General features: G+C 36.9%; 1 protein-coding gene across 36 annotated transcripts in view; it reads right to left on the bottom strand.

The window, feature by feature from the left end:
- The window catches only part of Afdn (afadin, adherens junction formation factor), a 147,556-nt gene that overhangs the window by 40,035 nt on the left and 87,637 nt on the right, over window positions 1-19,884 (bottom strand). For 28 of the 36 annotated variants that reach the window (XM_087193504.1, XM_087193488.1, XM_087193502.1 and 25 more), the window contains 11 exons: window positions 17,717-17,823; window positions 13,496-13,557; window positions 13,183-13,388; window positions 11,352-11,372; window positions 10,465-10,610; window positions 10,061-10,155; window positions 9,375-9,640; window positions 7,824-7,967; window positions 5,843-6,041; window positions 2,195-2,298; window positions 4-90 (listed from right to left, as the gene is read on the bottom strand). In XM_087193504.1, the coding sequence (XP_087049630.1) occupies window positions 4-90; window positions 2,195-2,298; window positions 5,843-6,041; window positions 7,824-7,967; window positions 9,375-9,640; window positions 10,061-10,155; window positions 10,465-10,610; window positions 11,352-11,372; window positions 13,183-13,388; window positions 13,496-13,557; window positions 17,717-17,823 (1,437 nt within the window). The remainder of the gene's footprint in view (window positions 1-3; window positions 91-2,194; window positions 2,299-5,842; window positions 6,042-7,823; window positions 7,968-9,374; window positions 9,641-10,060; window positions 10,156-10,464; window positions 10,611-11,351; window positions 11,373-13,182; window positions 13,389-13,495; window positions 13,558-17,716; window positions 17,824-19,884) is intronic. The other 8 variants (XM_021237991.2, XM_021237988.2, XM_087193506.1 and 5 more) reach the window with 1 other exon arrangement.

The raw sequence follows: 19,884 nt of genomic DNA on the forward strand, positions 1-19,884 counted from the left end.
TACCTTTGCTGCAACGATGCTGAGGCCCATTCCATTCTGCTTTTTTAGGGTCACAGTGATGATTTCAGGTTCTTTCCTCAGAGGCTGGTCCTAAAGGATGAAAACAGAGGCTTACTTTTCAGCTGAAACGGAAGTGCTTCCACATGGTTAGAAAGTTAGTCAAGTGTACTATAGGAAGCGAAAGGGAAGAGCAAAAAAAAGACCCCCTAACTCAGGTACTCTTCACATAATTAGCTGGAAAGCTCAGTACTGATACTCTTGATTACAGTCTGGAAGATAAATCCAGTCATAAAAGCTGCTTTTTTAAACATTAAAAACTTAAGTTATAAAACAATGTTAAACTTTTTTGGGGGGTACCGGGGATCGAACTCTGGACCTTGCGCTTGCAAAGCAAGTGGCAGAAACACTGAGCTAAATCCCTGGCCCCTATGTCAAACTTTTAACAGGCTAGAAAACCTGATCATTAAAACAAAAGTCAATTTTTGCCTTATTATCTTTCAAAGTAATTACTTTAACACATTCATGCAGAGGCATAACTTGTCTGTCTCACTGCTGGGTGGATTGAACCACTGGTGGTACATGCCTATCTCGACCCACTGGGAAGTTTTTTATTAATTTTATCTCTAAAAAGACTGATTACAGGGAATAGATCCATTTGTAGCACCAGTGGTATAAGGTGCCCAATTGGACAGTCATGTGTGTAGCACTGGTGGTTTAAACTAGCGGGAAAGTATTGAATTTATTTCACATGGTTTCTAGGTAAGCTAGCAAAAAGGGGAAAAATAAAAAGTAAAGCAAGCTGTAACACAAATGACCTAACATCTGTATCTCTGGGAAAAATGAAGTCATTTTATTTTGAATGACAAAAACATAGCAGATACAAGATTCACACAGCTGTGCTGAAAATATTCTGCCAAGGAAAACCTCCATGGCTGGGCAACCAATCTGTGGACTAAGTTATAGCCCTCAGAGGCAGGTCAGATCTGCAAATGTACAAGAAAGAGAAAGAAATAGTATATGGAAGTTACATGATCTATTCATGTCAAACCTCACTCCAACAGTTACAGAAAATTATAGAACAAAGCCAACAATGCACACACCCTAGAGGGAACTTAACAAAATACATAAACATGAAGGTGTAAGAAGTGGAAATTATACACATGACCTTTTCATTTACAAAGAAGATAACCAAAGCCTGTGAGAGCATATTTTGAAGAAAATAAAATTAGGTAGTATCAAAATTGGTTTTTTTTGGTACCAGGGATCGAACTCGGGTCCTCAAAATTTTTTTAAAATATCAGTCTGAAATCAGCGAATAAATTAGAGAAAGGAAGAATGAGTGATTGATTCCTCTAAGAAGGTACTTGCTGTCTTTCAAAATCTGGTAATTAGAAGTTGCTGCTGTTACTTCGGATTTGACAAACAATACTTAGTAAGCTCAGTAAAAAGTATTAGTGGTATGATCCTTCATTAGTAGTTAAGTGTAATCACATTTTTGTTGTAACAGAATAACAATTCAATTTTTTGGAGATGGCTCTTGTATATATTCAAGCCTAAACTATGTTAGGAAGCCAAAGTGAATTACTTTGAATTACTATATAAAAAAGTGCAAGCAAAGCAGAATTTTCCATAAGATGTATGAAGCTCTTTAATACTATTTCAAAAGATACAAAATATCAGAGGATGACTTGATATACATTTAATTCAAGGCAGGACTACGCAAGAATAAAATATTTTTGCCAAAGAAAAATATTTTCTTTTCTTTTTTTTTGGTACCAGAGATCGAACTCGGGTCCTTGCGCTTCCGCGGCAGGCAGTGAAACCACTGAGCTAAATCCCTGGTCTGAAAAATATTTTCTTATAACATCTGTTAAGGCTACCACATTATCATGTTTTTAAATTTGCATTAACATTAATGTCAGCATGATTATAAGTGTAAATATTCTGCTTTTTTTAAAGTATCATATGTTTGTAGACAAAACTATAGGCACTGTCCAGAAGGGAAATAAATATGTACCTATACAAATCACAGTTTAAGATGTTTGAATCAAATTGGTACTAAAAATGATCTTAAAAAATATTTTCCTATCACAAAAATGTTCATTGTAAGTAAGGAACAAGTTTGTATCAGACCCTCAAGTCATTAGGAATAGATTTTATGAAACAGCTCGTCTAACATCCTCAAAATACTTGCCAGTTCTGTGTTCTCACGCATAAGGTGACTTTCGTAATCTGCACCTTCAAAATATATTGTCCAAGTACCTGGTGAACGTGTGTGAGCAATTAATCTGCAAAATCCTGAGAAGAAAACAAGCAAATTATGAAGTGGAAAAAGCACACCACTCAAGACCCATGATCTTCACCAAGGAAAGCAAGACCAATTATTAAGTGCTTACTAGCTAATGATAATATTTTTCTTTATACTTTATTCACTCTAAAAACTGAATTACCATTTAAAATAATATATTCATTTTGATCCTAGGATTTCAGTACAAAAGTAAAAAGAAAAATCTAGTCTCTTCCTCCTGTGTCCCAAAAGAACTTTTTTTTTACTTCCATAAGAAATTATTGAATTATCTTGTAATTACTTCTTTGCCAAACTCTTTGCCCCACTGAACTAGGAAGATCGTCAATGACATTCTGAGTATCTATTTAGCAAAGAAAAGGAATGACAAAGGAAACCAGAGAACGACACAGACATGGGTGTCTGCCTACCTCATCTGACACTGTGTTAAATGACTTATATTCAAGACAATATTTAACTTGTAAAAAGTCTATGGTCAGGCATGCCCCTTCTCACTACTCCAAATTTCTTTTGAGTTCATACTCTTAAGTTTCTCACAAATTTTATAATCATTTAATGTTTTAAAGAATATTTTTGTTATTTTCATTAGGGACAAATGACATTTTAATTCAAAACTCATCACCCTTCATTTAATCAAATCTTATTTTGTATTTCTCAGTAATTCTCTAACAAAGTTACACCACACAGGCCTTTAGTGATTCTAAAGCTTCCTCCAAAGCTGCTGTGGTCCTCTTCCAGAAGGAGCCTGCACTGATAGAGAAAATGCTTGTGCTGTGTATGATAGCAGGCAGCTCCGCCTCACCTACACTATCGAGACCTTGTCAAATCAAGTGTTCCATCACTAGGGGTAATGTGAACTGCTATTTTTGGACACTTTTGGCAAGTTTATCTGTGGTAGAGGGAAAAGGAGATATCAAAAGTACATTTAGTTAAAAAAATGGATATAAAGTAATTTTACTTTTTTTTTTTTTTTGAAACAAAAATCAGTTTCAATCCAGTTTCATTAACATATAACTCTAATTTGTTTTCCCTGCCTATGTTTTAGGGTACCATGAATTTATCAAGATTTTGAAATATCAATTAAAAATTATGATCTTTATTTTTCAAATGTCTGGTTTCCTTCTAAGTTCTGGACCATGGTGCCAATGGAGTCTTTGCACTATGAGAGCTTAAGGAATGCAACTCAGCCCAGGTACAGGTCCAGGCTAGTTACACAGTCTTCTCTCACAGAATTGCATTGTATGAAAAAACAAAAGGAACTCAGAGTACACAGTAGTTCTTTAATCAGCTTACAAAGAACAGGGCATGAAGAATTAAGAACACTGAAGTCATATAACACCCAACTCTTTGTAGACTTTTAAAGGCATCTGGGCACTAGGCTGTATGTATTATAATTAATTATCTAACACATATGAAGTCATGTAGTGATGCCAATATCATGACAAAATATCACCTACGTACTAAAGTTATTCACTCAAGACAACCTGAGGGGAAGTTCCAAAGAAAACTTAATTAAAGCCTTATTATTTCCACATTTGCAAGTATCTGCTTCGCGGTACACATGACAAATTGGTACTTGCTGCACATTATAAATTATAACATTTGCAAAAATCAGTCTCCCTGCTTGCTTACAGACAAGGCATTAAAGGCCCGCATGGATGTGGGGAGAGTGAGGAAGGCCAACCAAGTGTGTACTCTGGGAGCACTCACCCCACCTGTGCACCAGCAACCTGAGCACTAGCTCCATGCTCACTCATGCAGGGAAAGTATCAGGAAGCGTGGCCCCTTTTAAGTGCAGAGCAACAGAATAGTGACAGAGGTAAGCAACACTGACAGCTACTCTCAGGAAAAGCATACCAAGTATCAGGATGAGGCTAAGGTTTTCTAGATGAGTGGGGGTCTGGTTAGAATTTAAGAAAACCACTAATGAGGGGGGGCTCAACAGCGGCAAGAGCTGATGTGGGTACAGCAGACAGAACAGCAGTTCTGCACTGACAAACAGCATCCATATCCTGAGTTGGGGGAGGGGTGACAGCATGCTCAATAGTTTATTCTGACCCTACAAGGGGAAGAGTTCTTGGCAGGGCACAGAGCCATAAATAACCCTAGTTTTAAATGAGCTGATGGCAGCAGAGGCACAAAGCAGAAGAGCAGGGGAGTGGGGAGAGGGGACTGTCAGAGACAGTGGCATGGCTGACTCAAGTGGGGTGCATCTGGGAAGTAGAAGAGCTGGATGTGGTCTCTGCAGTGCTGGTATGTGGGGGACACAGAAAGGTACCTCTAGGCAGCCTGTGGCAGCTGAGTACCTGCCACTACAGAACCAATGTTCAGAGGTTGGGCCAGCGCACTCCACCAGGACCACACTGCAGCCCAGTTGGTCTTCCTTTCCACCTGGGGACACATGGGCTCTCCCTTGCCTGTTACCTGCTCCCCTCTCTTCATCGTTCATATCCTAACAGGCTTCACCTCTGCTGCCCCCATCCTTGTTCCTCTGAGGATGGCCCAGAGAGCTGAGCAAACAACATGTTTCAAGAGAAGTCACCACTCTAAGATGAGTTTTTTAAAACTATCAAAAACTTTGAGACAGTTAAAGATACAAAAATGTATTTATTGTGGTAAAATATTTACTTAAGGTAATAATCATACTCATTAAACTGCCTATGGACAGAACACCTTAACTTGAATAACTCTTGTTATTCTTTGTTTAAATAGACTCCCACATTTTGAGTCTATTCTACTCACCTGAGATATTCCCCACATTATAAAAAAGTACCAGAGCAGAATTAAAATGTGGTCTAATTCAAGAGCTTATACTTCAGGAATAATGGTGGTGTTTTCAATCCATATGAACCAGAAAGACTATGAAGCAAAAGTCATGGTTAGGGAAATGTCTGAGATGCATGCTACCTTGGTTGTGCTGAGTTAGCTCTTCAATATGGAAAAGTGAAGTGTAGGGTTCACAGGGCATGCCAGCCAGGCAGGGTGGCCCAGCAGTGGTGGTGGTGGTGGCGGTAGTAGCAGTGGCAGCAGCAGCAATACACTGGTACTCAGAACTCTTATCCCAAGGGGAACATTTCCAGTCCTCAGCAATCTCTTGGCCCACTTTACAGATAAGAAACTGAGGCAAGAGTAATCCCTCATGCAGCATATCTGGTAGGGCTGGTGGGGAACTGTTTGTGCCATTTTCCACTGCTCTGCTGGGCTGGCATATACACACATACCCCACACAAAGGTCCCAGCTTGGTCCAAGGGGGTAAATCCACTTACTAGGCTCATGGAATGCCAGGAGAGAGAAGCAGTCAAAAGTTCAGGCAGCAGATGCCACCAGGATACCCACAGGCTTTGCCCTAACACACCCAAAGTCTGTGTCTTGACTTGTCTGAACCTACGTCATGGGAAATGCTTCTCAAGTCATGTGAAGAGACTATTCAAATGACACAGGTGCTCTCCCACCGAGTGGGCTGTTAAGACAGCAAATGAAAGGCTGACTTCAACCTGGGCTACAACTTAGATTCAGGTGTCATCAAAAGCATTTACCTCTCTGGCACAGAGGGTCTAAAAACTCTTGTAAACCATTTGGAATGTTTCTGACAACATCACAGGAATAGCCATCTTCTGGCAAAAGAAAAGGCAGCTGCAGGTCAGGATCTTCCTCCAGCTGTACATCCCTCCCATCACTGCGGGCTAGCTCATCAGCTGTGTTTTCAGCAACAGCCACCACATTTTCTATAAGATCCTGTTGGAACACAAGCATTAAGTCACAAAGACATGCTTGACTGGAAGATTAAATATTAATATTATAAATATTAAATATTCTAAATCACTACAGCACACTTAAGACTTGCACAGATGTAGGGCTATGGAGGCAAACTGATCAATATACTCGGAGCACACATGCAAGGTAAGCATGTTTTAAATATGAATCAAGATAGTAATTATTAATGCTCAATTACTTATAGCTTTACATAAAAACTGTTTAATCACAAGGAAATGTTTTTCTCTTTTCCTAAACAGTCATTTCTTTGTACAATTCTTGAATATATGATTCAGTTATTAAAACTGTATTTCTGTTGATTGTTTAATGACAAAGGAAAAGCTTACACATTGTTAAATATAAAAATTGGACAAAATATCTATACAGTATTTCTACTTTGGAAACATCAATAGACAGAAGGTATTTCTGATTATGGGTTTATGGGTGATTTCTGTTTGAAAAAATGTTACTGATACATGGTAAACATACAGAAAAGTTCAAAATCCTAATGGTACAGCTCAATGAAATGAGGATACCAGCTCAACAATTATGTCCAGCTCCACTCCATGAATGGAACACTGGCCACCAGAAGCATGCCCCATTCCCCACTACCATCCTTACTTTCAAAAAGAGAACAGCTACCTAAGTTTCTAACACTACAGACTGTTCTATTTCTTCTTGAAGTGCATACAGATATACACATATCATAGATACTCTGAATATGGGTTCTCTTGTGTTAATTATGTCATAATATTCATCAAGCTGTGTAACTGTAGTTCATTCTTTCTCACTGCAGTTTACTATTCCTTTGTATGACTGATATGATTTATGGACCCACTGAACTGTTTGTTGTACTATTTGTTGACAGTGATTTCCAGCATGGGAAATCTTGTGCCTGTCAGCTTACTGAGACCTTAGGCTCTTATGGCAGATATCTGCAGCATGGCCCTCAGTATAAATGGCCAATGGTGGTAGATATTATCGAATGGGTTTCTCACCCTCCATTCCTTCCTGTGTGCAGGAGACACGCCCAAACTCTAGGCTCTCTTCTGGATTAAGATGGATTTTACTAACAGACACCTCTGTACAAAGTTTGTGGCCATACAGTGGAGGCTCATGTGCTGCTGCTGTTGATGCTAAAGTGCAGACTTGACAGTGCTGTAAGAGAATCTTTGTGGCTATGGCAGCAGCTTTGGCCCTATGGTACTTACAGTGGCAGACACCTGAACTCCATTGTTCGGGGACAACCTCCCAACTTCCTTTCCTCTAGTTCTTCCAATCATTTCCCAAAAAGCAGTTACTTAGGTTAAATCATTTTCTAATTAAATCACTTGTGTGGTTTCTGTTCTACACACTGTACTCCTCAGATATCAACAGCAGAATGATCTCAGAATTTTAAATAACTTACTAAAGTAAATTATTAAATAAGTTTTCCTTTTTTTAATAAATCAAAATGGAAAGGAAAGGAAAAATTATGGGAAAGGAAAAATTATGAGAAAGAAAAAACAAAAATGGAAACAAAGTCTATGTAAATAGGGAAGGGTGGTGGGGGTGAAGGGCGCATAGGTAATGGGGAAAAAAATAAGAACTAAGATACATCATGTTCAGGTACAAACACCCAATGATAAATGTAAATGTATTGCATACCTAAAATGTACCAAATTAATATATAAATTTTTTAAAAATTAAAAAAAATACAATAAATCAAAATGTCCCTGTCCAAACATGCCCACACTGTTTGGTAATAGAGTAACATCCACTTACTGTTGGGATAAAAGGCTCATCGGGTGCACAGTGATAATTTTGCAATAAGGCTTGAAGTTGCAGTGAGTTTAATTTAAAGCAGGTGCTGTTTATATTTGGAATGTCTTCAGGTGCATACTTATCCATGGTAAGCAAAGTGGTTGCCTTTTAAAGAATAAGTGATATAAAATATTTAAAAGTACAATATAGCACAAATATCCTTTGGGTCTAAGGTTGCAGCTCAGTGGGAGTACATGCTTAGCATGCCCAAGACCCTGGGTTCAAATCCCCAACACCAAAAAAAGTCCTTTATGTAATATGTTTAAAGTTAAAAACTTGGTAATTTCGACACATGGGATATTTATAAAGACACAGTTTTAAATTAAACTAAATACTGATTTTAAAAGGCTTTTAGATGCCCTTTAGATTTCACTACATAATTAGATTCAACTATTACTATTCATAACACATTTTTAAAATTCCCCTTGAAAGTTTACACATTTACATAACAATTCAGATAACCAATTACAAGGAGATGATAATTTCTTTATAATGATTTTTTTTTCAGGTACCTGGGATTGAACTTAGGACCTTGCCCTTGCCAGGCAGGCACGGGTGCCACTGAGCTACATCCCTGGCCCATATAATGACTTTTCATAACTACCAATCTAGCCTTTCTATGTACCAAATCTCTTCAAAGGAAATAAAGAAATCAAGAACAAAGTTAAATAATAAATTAAAATAACAAAAAAATTGTCCTAGGGTTTAAGTTATAGATAACTCATTTCCTGAAATTCAAAAGACCAGTTCCTAGTATTAGGTATCTTAAAAATTCTCTCAGAAGTGGCTAAGACATTAGGATATGATCTGGCTTATATTCTTAACAGTTAATTGTTCATTTTTAAACTGGTATTTATCTTACAGTATGGAGCTTTCTGAAATATGCCTTACTGATCTCAATAAAAAAGGATCCTTTAAGGATATTTATATGCTACTGGTTACCTGCCTATTAAGGCTGAACTGTGTCCTTCAAAATTCCTACGTCAGAGGGTTAACTCCCAGGACTTCAGAAAGCACCTCATTTAGACATGGTCTTTATAAAGGTACTCAAGTTGAGGTGAGCTTACTAGGTCAAGAATTTTGAGTCTGCTTATATGAAGTGGACACTGGGACAGACATGCACACAAGGAGATTGCCATGGGGAGAAGGAGGCAGAGACCAGGATGAGGCATCCACCAAAGATTGTCTGTAAGTCCCCAGAAGCTGCGGGGAGAGACTTAGAACAGATTCTCCCTCATGGCCCACAGAAGAAACCAGCTCTTCTAACACCATGATTTCAACTCCTGGCCTCCTGAACTGGGAGAAATAAATTTCTATGAAGCCACTGAGTTTGCAGTGCTGTTATGGTGGCCCAGATACTAACACACATCACTATTTCCCTATTTGTACATACGAAAAACTCCTAAAAGAGGGTCCTGAGGCTTTGCTGCATCTAAATTCTTGCCCGCCATAAAATCTGATACATTCACCATAAAGTACATTACTGGTAGGGTGAGAATCACGTACACAAACCTGTACAATTCTGCTCAAGTGACAATCAGCTGCCAGCTCTAGCCCCTGCTTCTCTGCCCAAGCTTCAATATGTCCCAACTGCTGGCGGATAATTGCTCCCCAATAGTGGGAACACAGCCCCGAATCTGGGTCAGTCACCAATCTGTTGAACAGCCACATATTGATAAAGTGGAACAGCTGTGAGAAAAGCTGGATGGTCAGAGCAGCATTGACTCTGCAGCGCCGCAGCAAAGACATGGCTCCCGTGAGTGTGTGCAGCACATCATCTGTCAGGACACAGACGAAAAGACAGGGGCCACATATCATCCAAGAACCTTCTGTGTTACACCAAATTTAGAAAATGGAAGTTATGGTAATAACTGCTATGCAATCACTTCAAAATACCAGTGTCTTTCAGATAGGAATCGGTGACATGGTCTTAAACTATAAACAGTCATTAACAAGCCACACTTCAAGTGTAAGTTCACCCAAAAGACTTTTTTAAAAGTTATGATATGCATGACATACCAAAAATGAGAACTATTTATAAACAAAACACACTGCAATTAAAAGTTACTATTTTTAAGACTGCCAAATCAAATAAGACCTCTCATTTATTTAAAAATCACACACCTTTACATATAATAAACATTAAGATGAAGTTAAATATGAAGGGGAGGGAGGGAGGGGACAAAGAATATCCTAACCTATTTTTGGTCTCTGTAGACTGTTCTCTTCAGGGTCATCCAGAAAGGCTGGCATGTAATTATTAAGCTCTGATTGAAGGCAATGAACCAAGTATCTGAAAAACATGTGAACAATTTTAATAATCTCGGCACAATACACTGCTACTGTAGACATGTTATCCTATGTCAAACAATCTGTATTCTTTAGTAGTATTTTCCATTTTTAAAGATATAAGGGTTATAATCTCAGGATCCTTAAAACACAGCTCATTGAATTCAATATTCTTAAGTCAACACGTTTTACTTGTTTCTTGATATATCTTCAGTTAAGATAAGTAAAAACTTTATTAATTTTGAAAACTATATAAGAAAATGTATGATTAACTCTACAGAACAGTGTCATCATTTAAACATGTGATTCTTACTTAAATGCCATCTGAACCAAGTGAGCTAAGACATCTTGGGCATCTAATGTGATCCGACTGAGGTCTCGGTCCTGCTTGATGAAGTTGAGAAGTTCAGATGCATTTGCCATCCAGAAGGCCAGCGCCCCTGCAATATTCTTTTGTTTCTGTGAACAGAACACATTTCCATAAGCAACACAGGATAAACTAAAATAATAAAACAAACAGGAATGCTCCTGAAAAGCTGCCGAAGATAAACCAATACGTTCCCATTTTCACCCAGGTATTTACCACAGATACCAGATACTTGCAAAGGAATTTGGGTGTACACAGTGCAGTAGAAAGCAACAACTACTGCAGCTGCTTTGAAGGTTTTATACACAGACAACTGGGTGTAATTAGCTTCAATTAATGGAATGAGTGGGGAAAATGGAGATTTCAAATAATACAATACCGAATTGTAGACTATGCATTATCTGGTAATCTGTGCAGTATACACACATGTATCCATGGTTACCCACAGCCACCCTGATACTTGTAGTCACTGGCTAGGACACCATGCAACTCAGTATCAAATACTGATCTATTGTGTCCTCTCCCGACCACATGTGCAGGCCAGGCAACCTCAGATGAGATCCAAAGAATAGGAACCAAGGATAAATAATAAAGAGAAGAAACAGATCTTTTGTCATTTCATATCCACGCTGAAGTGCATTAAGCAGAAATTATGAAATGCTGATAAAAGTGGCACAGTCAAGAAGGATTTTAGTACTGCATGTTTCAGTTGCTGAATGAGTGTTATGAACTGTTCAGTCCAGTTGTTGTAGTATTGTATTTGACATGGAAGCAGCATGAGAAACTCAGCTAAGCCAACACAGCTAGGATCAGCTCCCAGCAGTATGTCCTACCTGATCAACCTGGTCTACTTCCTGGAGAAAAACAGACGAGGGGAAATCAAGCAGAACAAGAGAAAGAAACTTGTAAACAATCATGATAGTCTAAAAAAATCAAAACACTAATATGAAGGTACGACATGAACGTACAACATTTAGTTATGCTATTCCCAAATTACATTTTCATTTGTCGGTTCTGAAGCAGCTTTGGAAGTACATGACATAAAGGTTTAGTTTTACACTCTTAACATTAGCACAAGTGAATTTTATAAATTTATCTATAAAGATGTTATAATAAAACACACATGAACATACTGATCTCTTTAAAATATATGCAAAGGAAGGACTTCTAAATGTCTTTTTAATGATACTGAGTGCTTACTACTTAAAGGTACATAAGAGTCCATTCCCCTGAATTAATTAGAATGAGACAGGAAAGACCAGTAAAAACCTCAAAATAAAAGCTGAAAATTTATAAATGTATAAGGAACGCACACCTATACTAAAAAGAATAAATTAGTTTTTTGAAAGTAAAATTTAAATTACTTGCTGCCACAGTTTTTTGAGATTTGTCCAGTTGCATATAAATCCTAAATTTCAAATTTAAAAGACTTGTCCTAGTGGTGGTGACTGCCCTGTCTAGCAGACACCATCAAGGAAAGTCTCAAGGCAGTGTGAAGATGGGCTGACAAGTGCAAATGTGATGGGAGACACACAATGGCTCTGGAGTGAAAACTGAAAGGAAATTCATGCTTGTTCATAAAATAATGATACCGGGGTAACAAAAAGGTATTCAAATAAAATGACTTTCCTTTTCCTAGTTTGACTAAAGCAATCGTAACCCCACCAAACTCTTATAATGTGACTTGTTTGAATGTTTAAAAAAAATATGTTTTGAAAGTCTTGGCTTTTTAAACAACTCTGAGGGAATTAAAAGATCATTCTAGTTTCCCTCAAATGATCATAGAAGGAGAAACACAACCAAGCCATTTGATCATATTATAACATTACTAGGCTTTTATAGCTGAGTAAGATCACTGACAAATGTATTAGGAAAACTTTTAAAACATTTGTAAATTTAGTTTTAAGGACTTTAAAGGCTAACCTTTATATGAAAAACTGCCATCCCAATTTTAGCAACTATAGATCTACAGAGTACTTAAAGGAATGAAATCACTCTACCTACACAATTTCCTGAAATTTCAAAATAGGCTTAGCAAAGATTTCATCCTAAGTGAGAAATTCATCATGATGTCCATCATTCCTATAGTCAGATCAATACTCTCAGAAGAAAAACAATTACTATTGACATCATAGTGGGCTCACTAGAAAGAAGCAAGTGCTTTCTATAACCATGAAAAAATTCTAAGAAGGTGGTTATCAGAAACCAAGGGAAGGGAAGATGAGTTTTACTTCAGAGCAATGAAAATGTTTTGGAGGTAGTGGTTGCACAACAGTGTGAATGCACTAAATGCTGTTCACATCAAAAAATGCAGTTAATTTTATGAATTTAATTTCAATAAATTATTAAAGAAATGCTAAGGAAATACACAATAGACTCAATGCTTTCTCAAAACTACTACCGCAATTTTAAGTTTTTCTCATGATCATTGTTACCAAATACACAGTTTATCTTCACTTATTCTAAAGTTTATAACAAAGAAAAAGTTAACTTTCAACAGCTATACATTTTTAAAATTTTTATATATACAGAACTTTTATTTTAGGAAAAATAATCTCAAAACAGAGTCAAACATGTAACCAGATCAGATGTGCTGCAGAACCTCCTTCACCACTCTAAACTACCATAAATATAGGACTGCTGGCTTTCTAGACTGGAGCTTACCTGAATGACTCCTTCCATCATGCTCACCATCTTGTTGACGACAGCAATGACCTTGTGTGTGCGCTCCGTAGGACTGAGGTCAGGTCTGTGCTGGCTGGACAATACATACCGACATGCCATGTATAACACATACGTAGGGGATAACTTAAAATGAACTGTAGAGCTATTTGTGTAATTGATAATGGCAGATAAAAATGAATCTTCAGCTGTATAAAAATTTTAGGAAAGAAGAAAACAAAAAACACATAAAAGTCATATGGAGAAAAATAGAACAAGAAATAATTCAGTAACAACAGATCCTGAAATTACTCACAACTTTCCCTGAATTCAATGCTTGCAGGCAGTATCAGCTCAGGCCCAGCAGCATCCTGAGTTCTAAAGAAAGAAAGTTGACATTGCTGAAAGCAGCTAACAATATCACTGACAACCTGTGTAGAGTTCTGCAACAACTTTTTAATGTCTCCATACAGAGTTTCCAAATATAAATAGTAAGTACCAAATCCCTTGCCTCATACGTTACCTAGTGAAACATCTAGATGAATAAACTGGGAGTGCTCTTTTCATAACTCCCCGCTGAAGGTTAGATCCTTTAAGTATAGGCTTCTAACATGAGAGCAGAACTGACACATGATTCTGGATACTAATGAGCATCTCATGTCTAGAACAGGGATCAAGCTGTCCCACAGCTGCTAGAGCCATGGCTCAGGTAACAATGAAGACATACCACTGAGACATCAAGAAAAATTAGCCATGGTGCGTTGGAAACTGACTCCTTACGCTGGAAAGAAAGTATTTTCCAAGGAGCTGGATAGCATCTGTCTTTGTCTACTAACACAAAGGTAGACAAGACGACCCCTAAGGTTTCCTTCAGTCATTTAGTATCATTCTTTTCCAACCTCAGGGATGCATGCCTTAAAAAGTGATTCTACTCATTTTTTCATCAGGTAATATAAATTTCAGGTATTTTTCATCATTTAGCCTAATGCTACAGAAATAAGGAAGCAGCAAAAAATACAAATCAAGAGGAACAATAATTTGAGTCATTTCTAAGAACTAGCATTGTGCTAATGTTTATATACATCCAGGTATTCAGTATCAAATGAATTCAAAAGTTAGACACTTCTGTTTCAGCAAGAAAGTTCTTCAAAAAGTGGACCCTCATACAATGGCAAGGTGTAAGGATGAGCACTCTTTTGTGAAGTTTCTCTTTCAGTTATAAAGGGATATATATATATATATATATATATATACACACACACACACACACACACACGTGTGTGTGTCCAGCCAGGTGAAAACAATTCTGTGTTGGAACCATGATCAAAAAAATCACTGAAAATGTCGGGTGAGGTGGCTCATATCTGTAATCCCAGCACTAGGGAGGCTGAGGCACCAGCCTGGGCTACATAGTGACTTCAAGGCCAGCGTGAACAACAAAGGGAGACCCTGTCTCAAAAAACCAAATCACTGAAAAGCCACTGCTAAACACCAACTTTTAAAACCATGTAAGATAAATAATTAAAAATCCAGTTTACATCATCTTATCTTAATGGATTTATATTTTTCTCAATGTATACTGCTCAGTTTAAATACCTTTTCATTTAGACAAGATGAGAGCCATTAAAGTATCATTCTATGTGAGTTTCCTACTACATATAATTTATGCATAATATTTATGCAAAGCTAAGCAAACAATTAGCTTCCTTAACATTTAACATCATTATCATTTTAGTTAAACTTTATAACAGAAATGATCAGAAAGAATTCTCAAAAACTCTGTCTCTGAAGAATAAGAAAATCAACAACAAAAGACAAGAAACATGTTTTGCCCTTCTGCAAACTTCAGTGAAAACTGAATGGTAGAGATTATGACAACTTACACTGAAATGAAAATATCCACTAAGTTAAATACTGACTTAAATCAAACTCAGGTTAGTAGGTGTTCAAATATCTTTTGTATCTGGTGAGACAGAAAGTCAGTTGAAAGACAGCTGTCAGGATACCCGAAGCACAATTACTCGCTAGTGACTTAAATAGTCAATCGTCACTCTTCACAGTGATGATTCAGTCGAGAAACCTAAAACAGCTGGAAATGATCTTTCATAAATAAATACCTCAATCATTGGTTCACTCACTGAATAAGTTATTAGAAATAATGAGATTTTTTTCTCCGTAAGTGATAAAAGAATGATTCAGGATAGATTTTTAATAGTTTACAGACTGGCTAACTAAAATAATTCTTTTCCAACACCAAACAGTTTTCTTCTCTCCACCCTCATATTCTCCAAGCACCAAAAGATGAGTAAAGAGAAAGAATATAATTGAGTTCACACAAACTACTATAATCATCAAAAACAAAAGCAAAAATATTCTTTTTGTCAAATTATGGTCTTCAAAATTTATTTTTCAATTTATGATTTAATATTTGTATTTAACTCATTTACAAAAATAAAGATGCTCTTAGAAACAATATCATTTAAGTACTTAATTATTTTAATATGTCTCTTATTATTACATTTATAGATACCTAAATCACAGTTAGGAAGTTAGTTTCAATTTGTTCTATAAAATGAACCTGGATAACTTTAACCAATTATTTGTTTAATAGTTTTAAAAAGTCTGGAAAAACTAAGGAATTTAAATTGTGATTGGTAAAAGAAAAAAATGACAATTAAAAGTCACTTCAATCATTCAAAAGGAATTTTTCATGACTAAAATTAGTATTTTATATTAAAGCAGCTCAAATTTTATGACTACACCAATTAAATTAAGTATGGTGTATTCCAACATTCTACATATGAAAAACAGTGAGAATGGGAAGAAAGGTTCATATACTTCATCCTGTTTTGAAAATAACAAAGTAACATATTTATAGTTCAAGTAAAACCTTCACTAAGTCTCTGTAAAACAAACTAACCTTTCCTTGCAAAACATATAATTAAAATGTTTTGTGTAGAAAACATAATCTTCTGGCTTATGGATATTATGACACTGCATTAACACACTATAAACTGTCGCTATTATGACACTACTAACATACTATAAACTACATATATTTATTAATTTTACATGCCTTAAGTAACCTTTTCTCTTTCCCATCTGGATTCATGCACTCCTTCAAACATCTAAGCTGAGAACTATGATAATATTTCTCAATCACTTTATAAACAGAGGTACTCATTATAACAGTAATTTTCCATTCTGGAAATTGTATGCTATACCACCAAAAACAAGTACAAACACAGAAAGTAAGCTACTTTTTATGACATCTAATAAAATTCACATAGCCAACAAAATCTCACATAACAGCCAAAAATCCACAATAAAAATTAAAACCTGGCATTCTCTGATGAATCTATGTATTTAATAAATGACAGATAAAATTTTGCAGCATCCACTGCCCTCTGCTGGATGAGGAGAAATTACAACTGGCTCTTCACGGCCAGTGGCTGAACTAGCAGGTAACGTTAAGCACGTCACCCGCATCCACCAACCTGCTCAGCTACTGAGCTTCTGAAAGGCTTCTCAAAAATCTGAAAGAGGATTTACAGGGCACTGTTCTCAGTTCCACGCTGACAAAGTTCCACACTAATCACACTTTTTTAAAAAGTCTCCCTTACCCAGCCCCCCTTCTTTCTTTTGAAATACTAAGGATTGAATCCAGAGCTACATCCCCCAGCCCAGTTTTTGAGACAGGGTCTCATTAAGCTGTTAAGTTGCCTAGGCTGGGCTCGAACTTGTGATCCTCTTGCCTCAGCCTCCAAGAGTGTTGAGATTACAGACCTGCAACCATAGGCCTGGCTGTCACACAGCATTTCCATGTAGGGCTCCAGAACAGAGGTGCTCCTGTCAGCACCTAGAACTCATCACCTGTTGCTGAACTACCATGCTTAAAGCACTACACTACTTCTCAACATTTAAAACAATTTCAGAGGTCACAAGAACACACATAATTCTGATTAAGGTGACATATTAAAAATGGTAAGGAAATAAAAGGGAAGTATTCTGCCCTAAAAAACTAGGGAAGAACATCACCAAAAGAAAAAAGAGGTTCACCCTTCACTAGTCTCAACAGGGAGACACACCACATCACAGCATGCATGATGTGAGAACACAGCCCTCCAAACTGCTGAAAAAGTAGTGCAAAATCATTTTGGCTATATTTTTAAATATACAAGAATTTGTTCTAAAAACTGGTGAAATAACTAGTATCTTAATACAAAAATTATCAAATATTAAGTTTCCATTAAAACCCCTTTCTCCAGGTGTTGTTGCAGAGCAGTCAGTTTGGAAGAGCACTAGTGTAACTCAGTATGTCTCCTACCAACCTGGGACATATGAGTGAGGGGCACAATTACTGATGAAGGATTTTTTTTTTTAAACTCAGGAACACGGAAAGGAAATACTCTTAAAATATTATTATGAACATTCTGAAAATGTCAGCTGAACCTCTACAAATTCAGTAATCTTTGCCACAAACCCTCTTTAGGAATATCTGGACCACCTTCACATTTAAAGCTGAAACATTCCCTACCTTCGATAGTCCTGCTGCTGATCCACACGGATCATTGGCTTCACCATTCCTCGCTCAGCCGTGCTGGAGGCAGATGACACCCTGTCACTGTCCAGTCTAGTGGTACTCTGTGTGGGAGAAACATAATGAATTACAGTGCCAAACAAGCTTTATACTGGGTGCTGCAGACAGACATCTGATGGGGGTCTGCCACACAGGAACACTGAGGGCAAGACCAGACAGTACCGCAGCCCTGCTGAGGATGCTGTGTCCATGCATGGCAAAAACCACGTGACATTAAAAGTAACATGAATTACAGTTACTTTCATTTTCAAAGAACTAGGAATTGGCTATAAAACACAGGCAAACAAAAGTAAAAGTAGTACAAGTACAATGATTTTTCAAAAAGTAGAATAACAAAACTGTGATTTTACTCCCCAAAGTTCTTTTAAAGTAAAATCTTTTAAAGTCAGAGCTGAGAGGGGCCGGGGATTTAGCTCAGTGGTTCTGCCGCTTGCCTTGCAAGCACAAGGTCCTGATCGCCAGTACCAAAAAAAGAAAGAAATAAAGTCAGAGCTGAGAGAGTATGCACAATGAAGAACTGGGGTCTTTTGCTTTGCTTATCAGTCTTGGCCAATCTACTCTTGATAGCTTAGTATCTAATGAATTCAGTACAGAACTTGGTTTATTTCCTGGTCATTATCAACAAAAACAAGAAACACATACATAGTGACCCAACAGAGTATATTTAGTACTTCTAAACTGTACACATTCCAAGTAATTAGATAAAAATGATATTACCTATATTAAGAACACCATCAAAACATTTTAATAAATGTTCTATGTAATTAAACTCTGTAGCAAAATTTCTTATATGAAACTGCCCATAAGAAACTAAATAAAGACTATCTATACTGCCTACCCAAAAATTAACATTGAGCTTTACGTATTTTTCAGTTTCTCATACTTTCCATAAATGAGGTTATACAACTAATTTTCAAAGAATGCTCTTTTGTGTATGTTATAAGCATTTTACATTACTTATAGAATTATAATGGATATGTAATATTTTACTGATTATTAATGAAAGTTCATCAAGCCAATGCTTTATTGCACTGTTTAAAATGTTATCAGTATAAAGAATACTGTGACATCAATTCCTACATATATACATATATATTCACACACACTCATATATAATAATTAGATAAAATACATTCATACATATAAAACTGCTTGGTTAATAGGTGGGATTACTATTTATATTACTAAAAAATTTTGCAACTAGCCAGTAATAGTGCAATGAAGAAATAAATTAGGCATGTTTATATGCTTGCATATTATAAGATACCTTGCTTTTAAGTGACTTTTAAAACATGAAAAAATGCTCATAAAATAATGCCTAAAGAAGAGATCGATCTATCCAGCTATACGGACACACTGTGGGACAATGAACATGAGTCCAAATGTGTGCGGGGAGATATCAACAGCTGTGTGGAATATGTCAGTGAATAGTAGCATGACAGAAAGTTGTGTATGAACAGAGAGATCAATCCAGGTGTGTGGATGAGTATAAGTGAACTAGAGCCTGACAGAAATAAGTCTGCAGAGACAGAGAAACACCTATCCAACTATGTGGACATGAATCAGTAACAGAAGCAGGACAGAATTGTGTGTGCAGAGAATGAGAGATCTAGGCAGCTCTGTGGAGAAGGGAGGGGGGAAAGGGGAGGGGGAGGGGGGGGAGAGAGAGAGAGAGAGAGAGACAGACAGACAGAGACAGAGACAGACACCCATCCAACGGTTAAGAACAGGAGCAGGACAGAAAATTATGCATGGAGAGAGATCCACCCAGCTGTGTGAGCATGTGTCAGTGAACAAACACAAGACACAGCTCAAGGAAGAGGTTAACTATTGCTTATTGTGGATGATTTTTCAGTTTATATTTTTACTTCTATTTAGCAAGTGTATGTTGGTTATATATATATTTTCAGAACCAGCTCTACTTGGTCTCAAGAGTATTCAATGCATTAGTCTGCTGAGACTAAGAGCCAGGGGACTTTTCTAAGTACCGGGGGCAAAGCAATGATCTGTGAAGCAAGATCCCTGAGTCCAGGGCTCACATTCGAGTCAGTCAATAATTAGGACAGACATCAAACAATAATGAAGGGTACTCCAAGAACTTAAAT

This window comes from Heterocephalus glaber, unplaced genomic scaffold (assembly GCF_053883595.1).
Source record: "Heterocephalus glaber isolate CG9 unplaced genomic scaffold, H.glaber_assembly_v1.0 deba00001593, whole genome shotgun sequence".
In the NCBI taxonomy this organism is placed as follows: Eukaryota; Metazoa; Chordata; class Mammalia; order Rodentia; family Bathyergidae; genus Heterocephalus; species Heterocephalus glaber.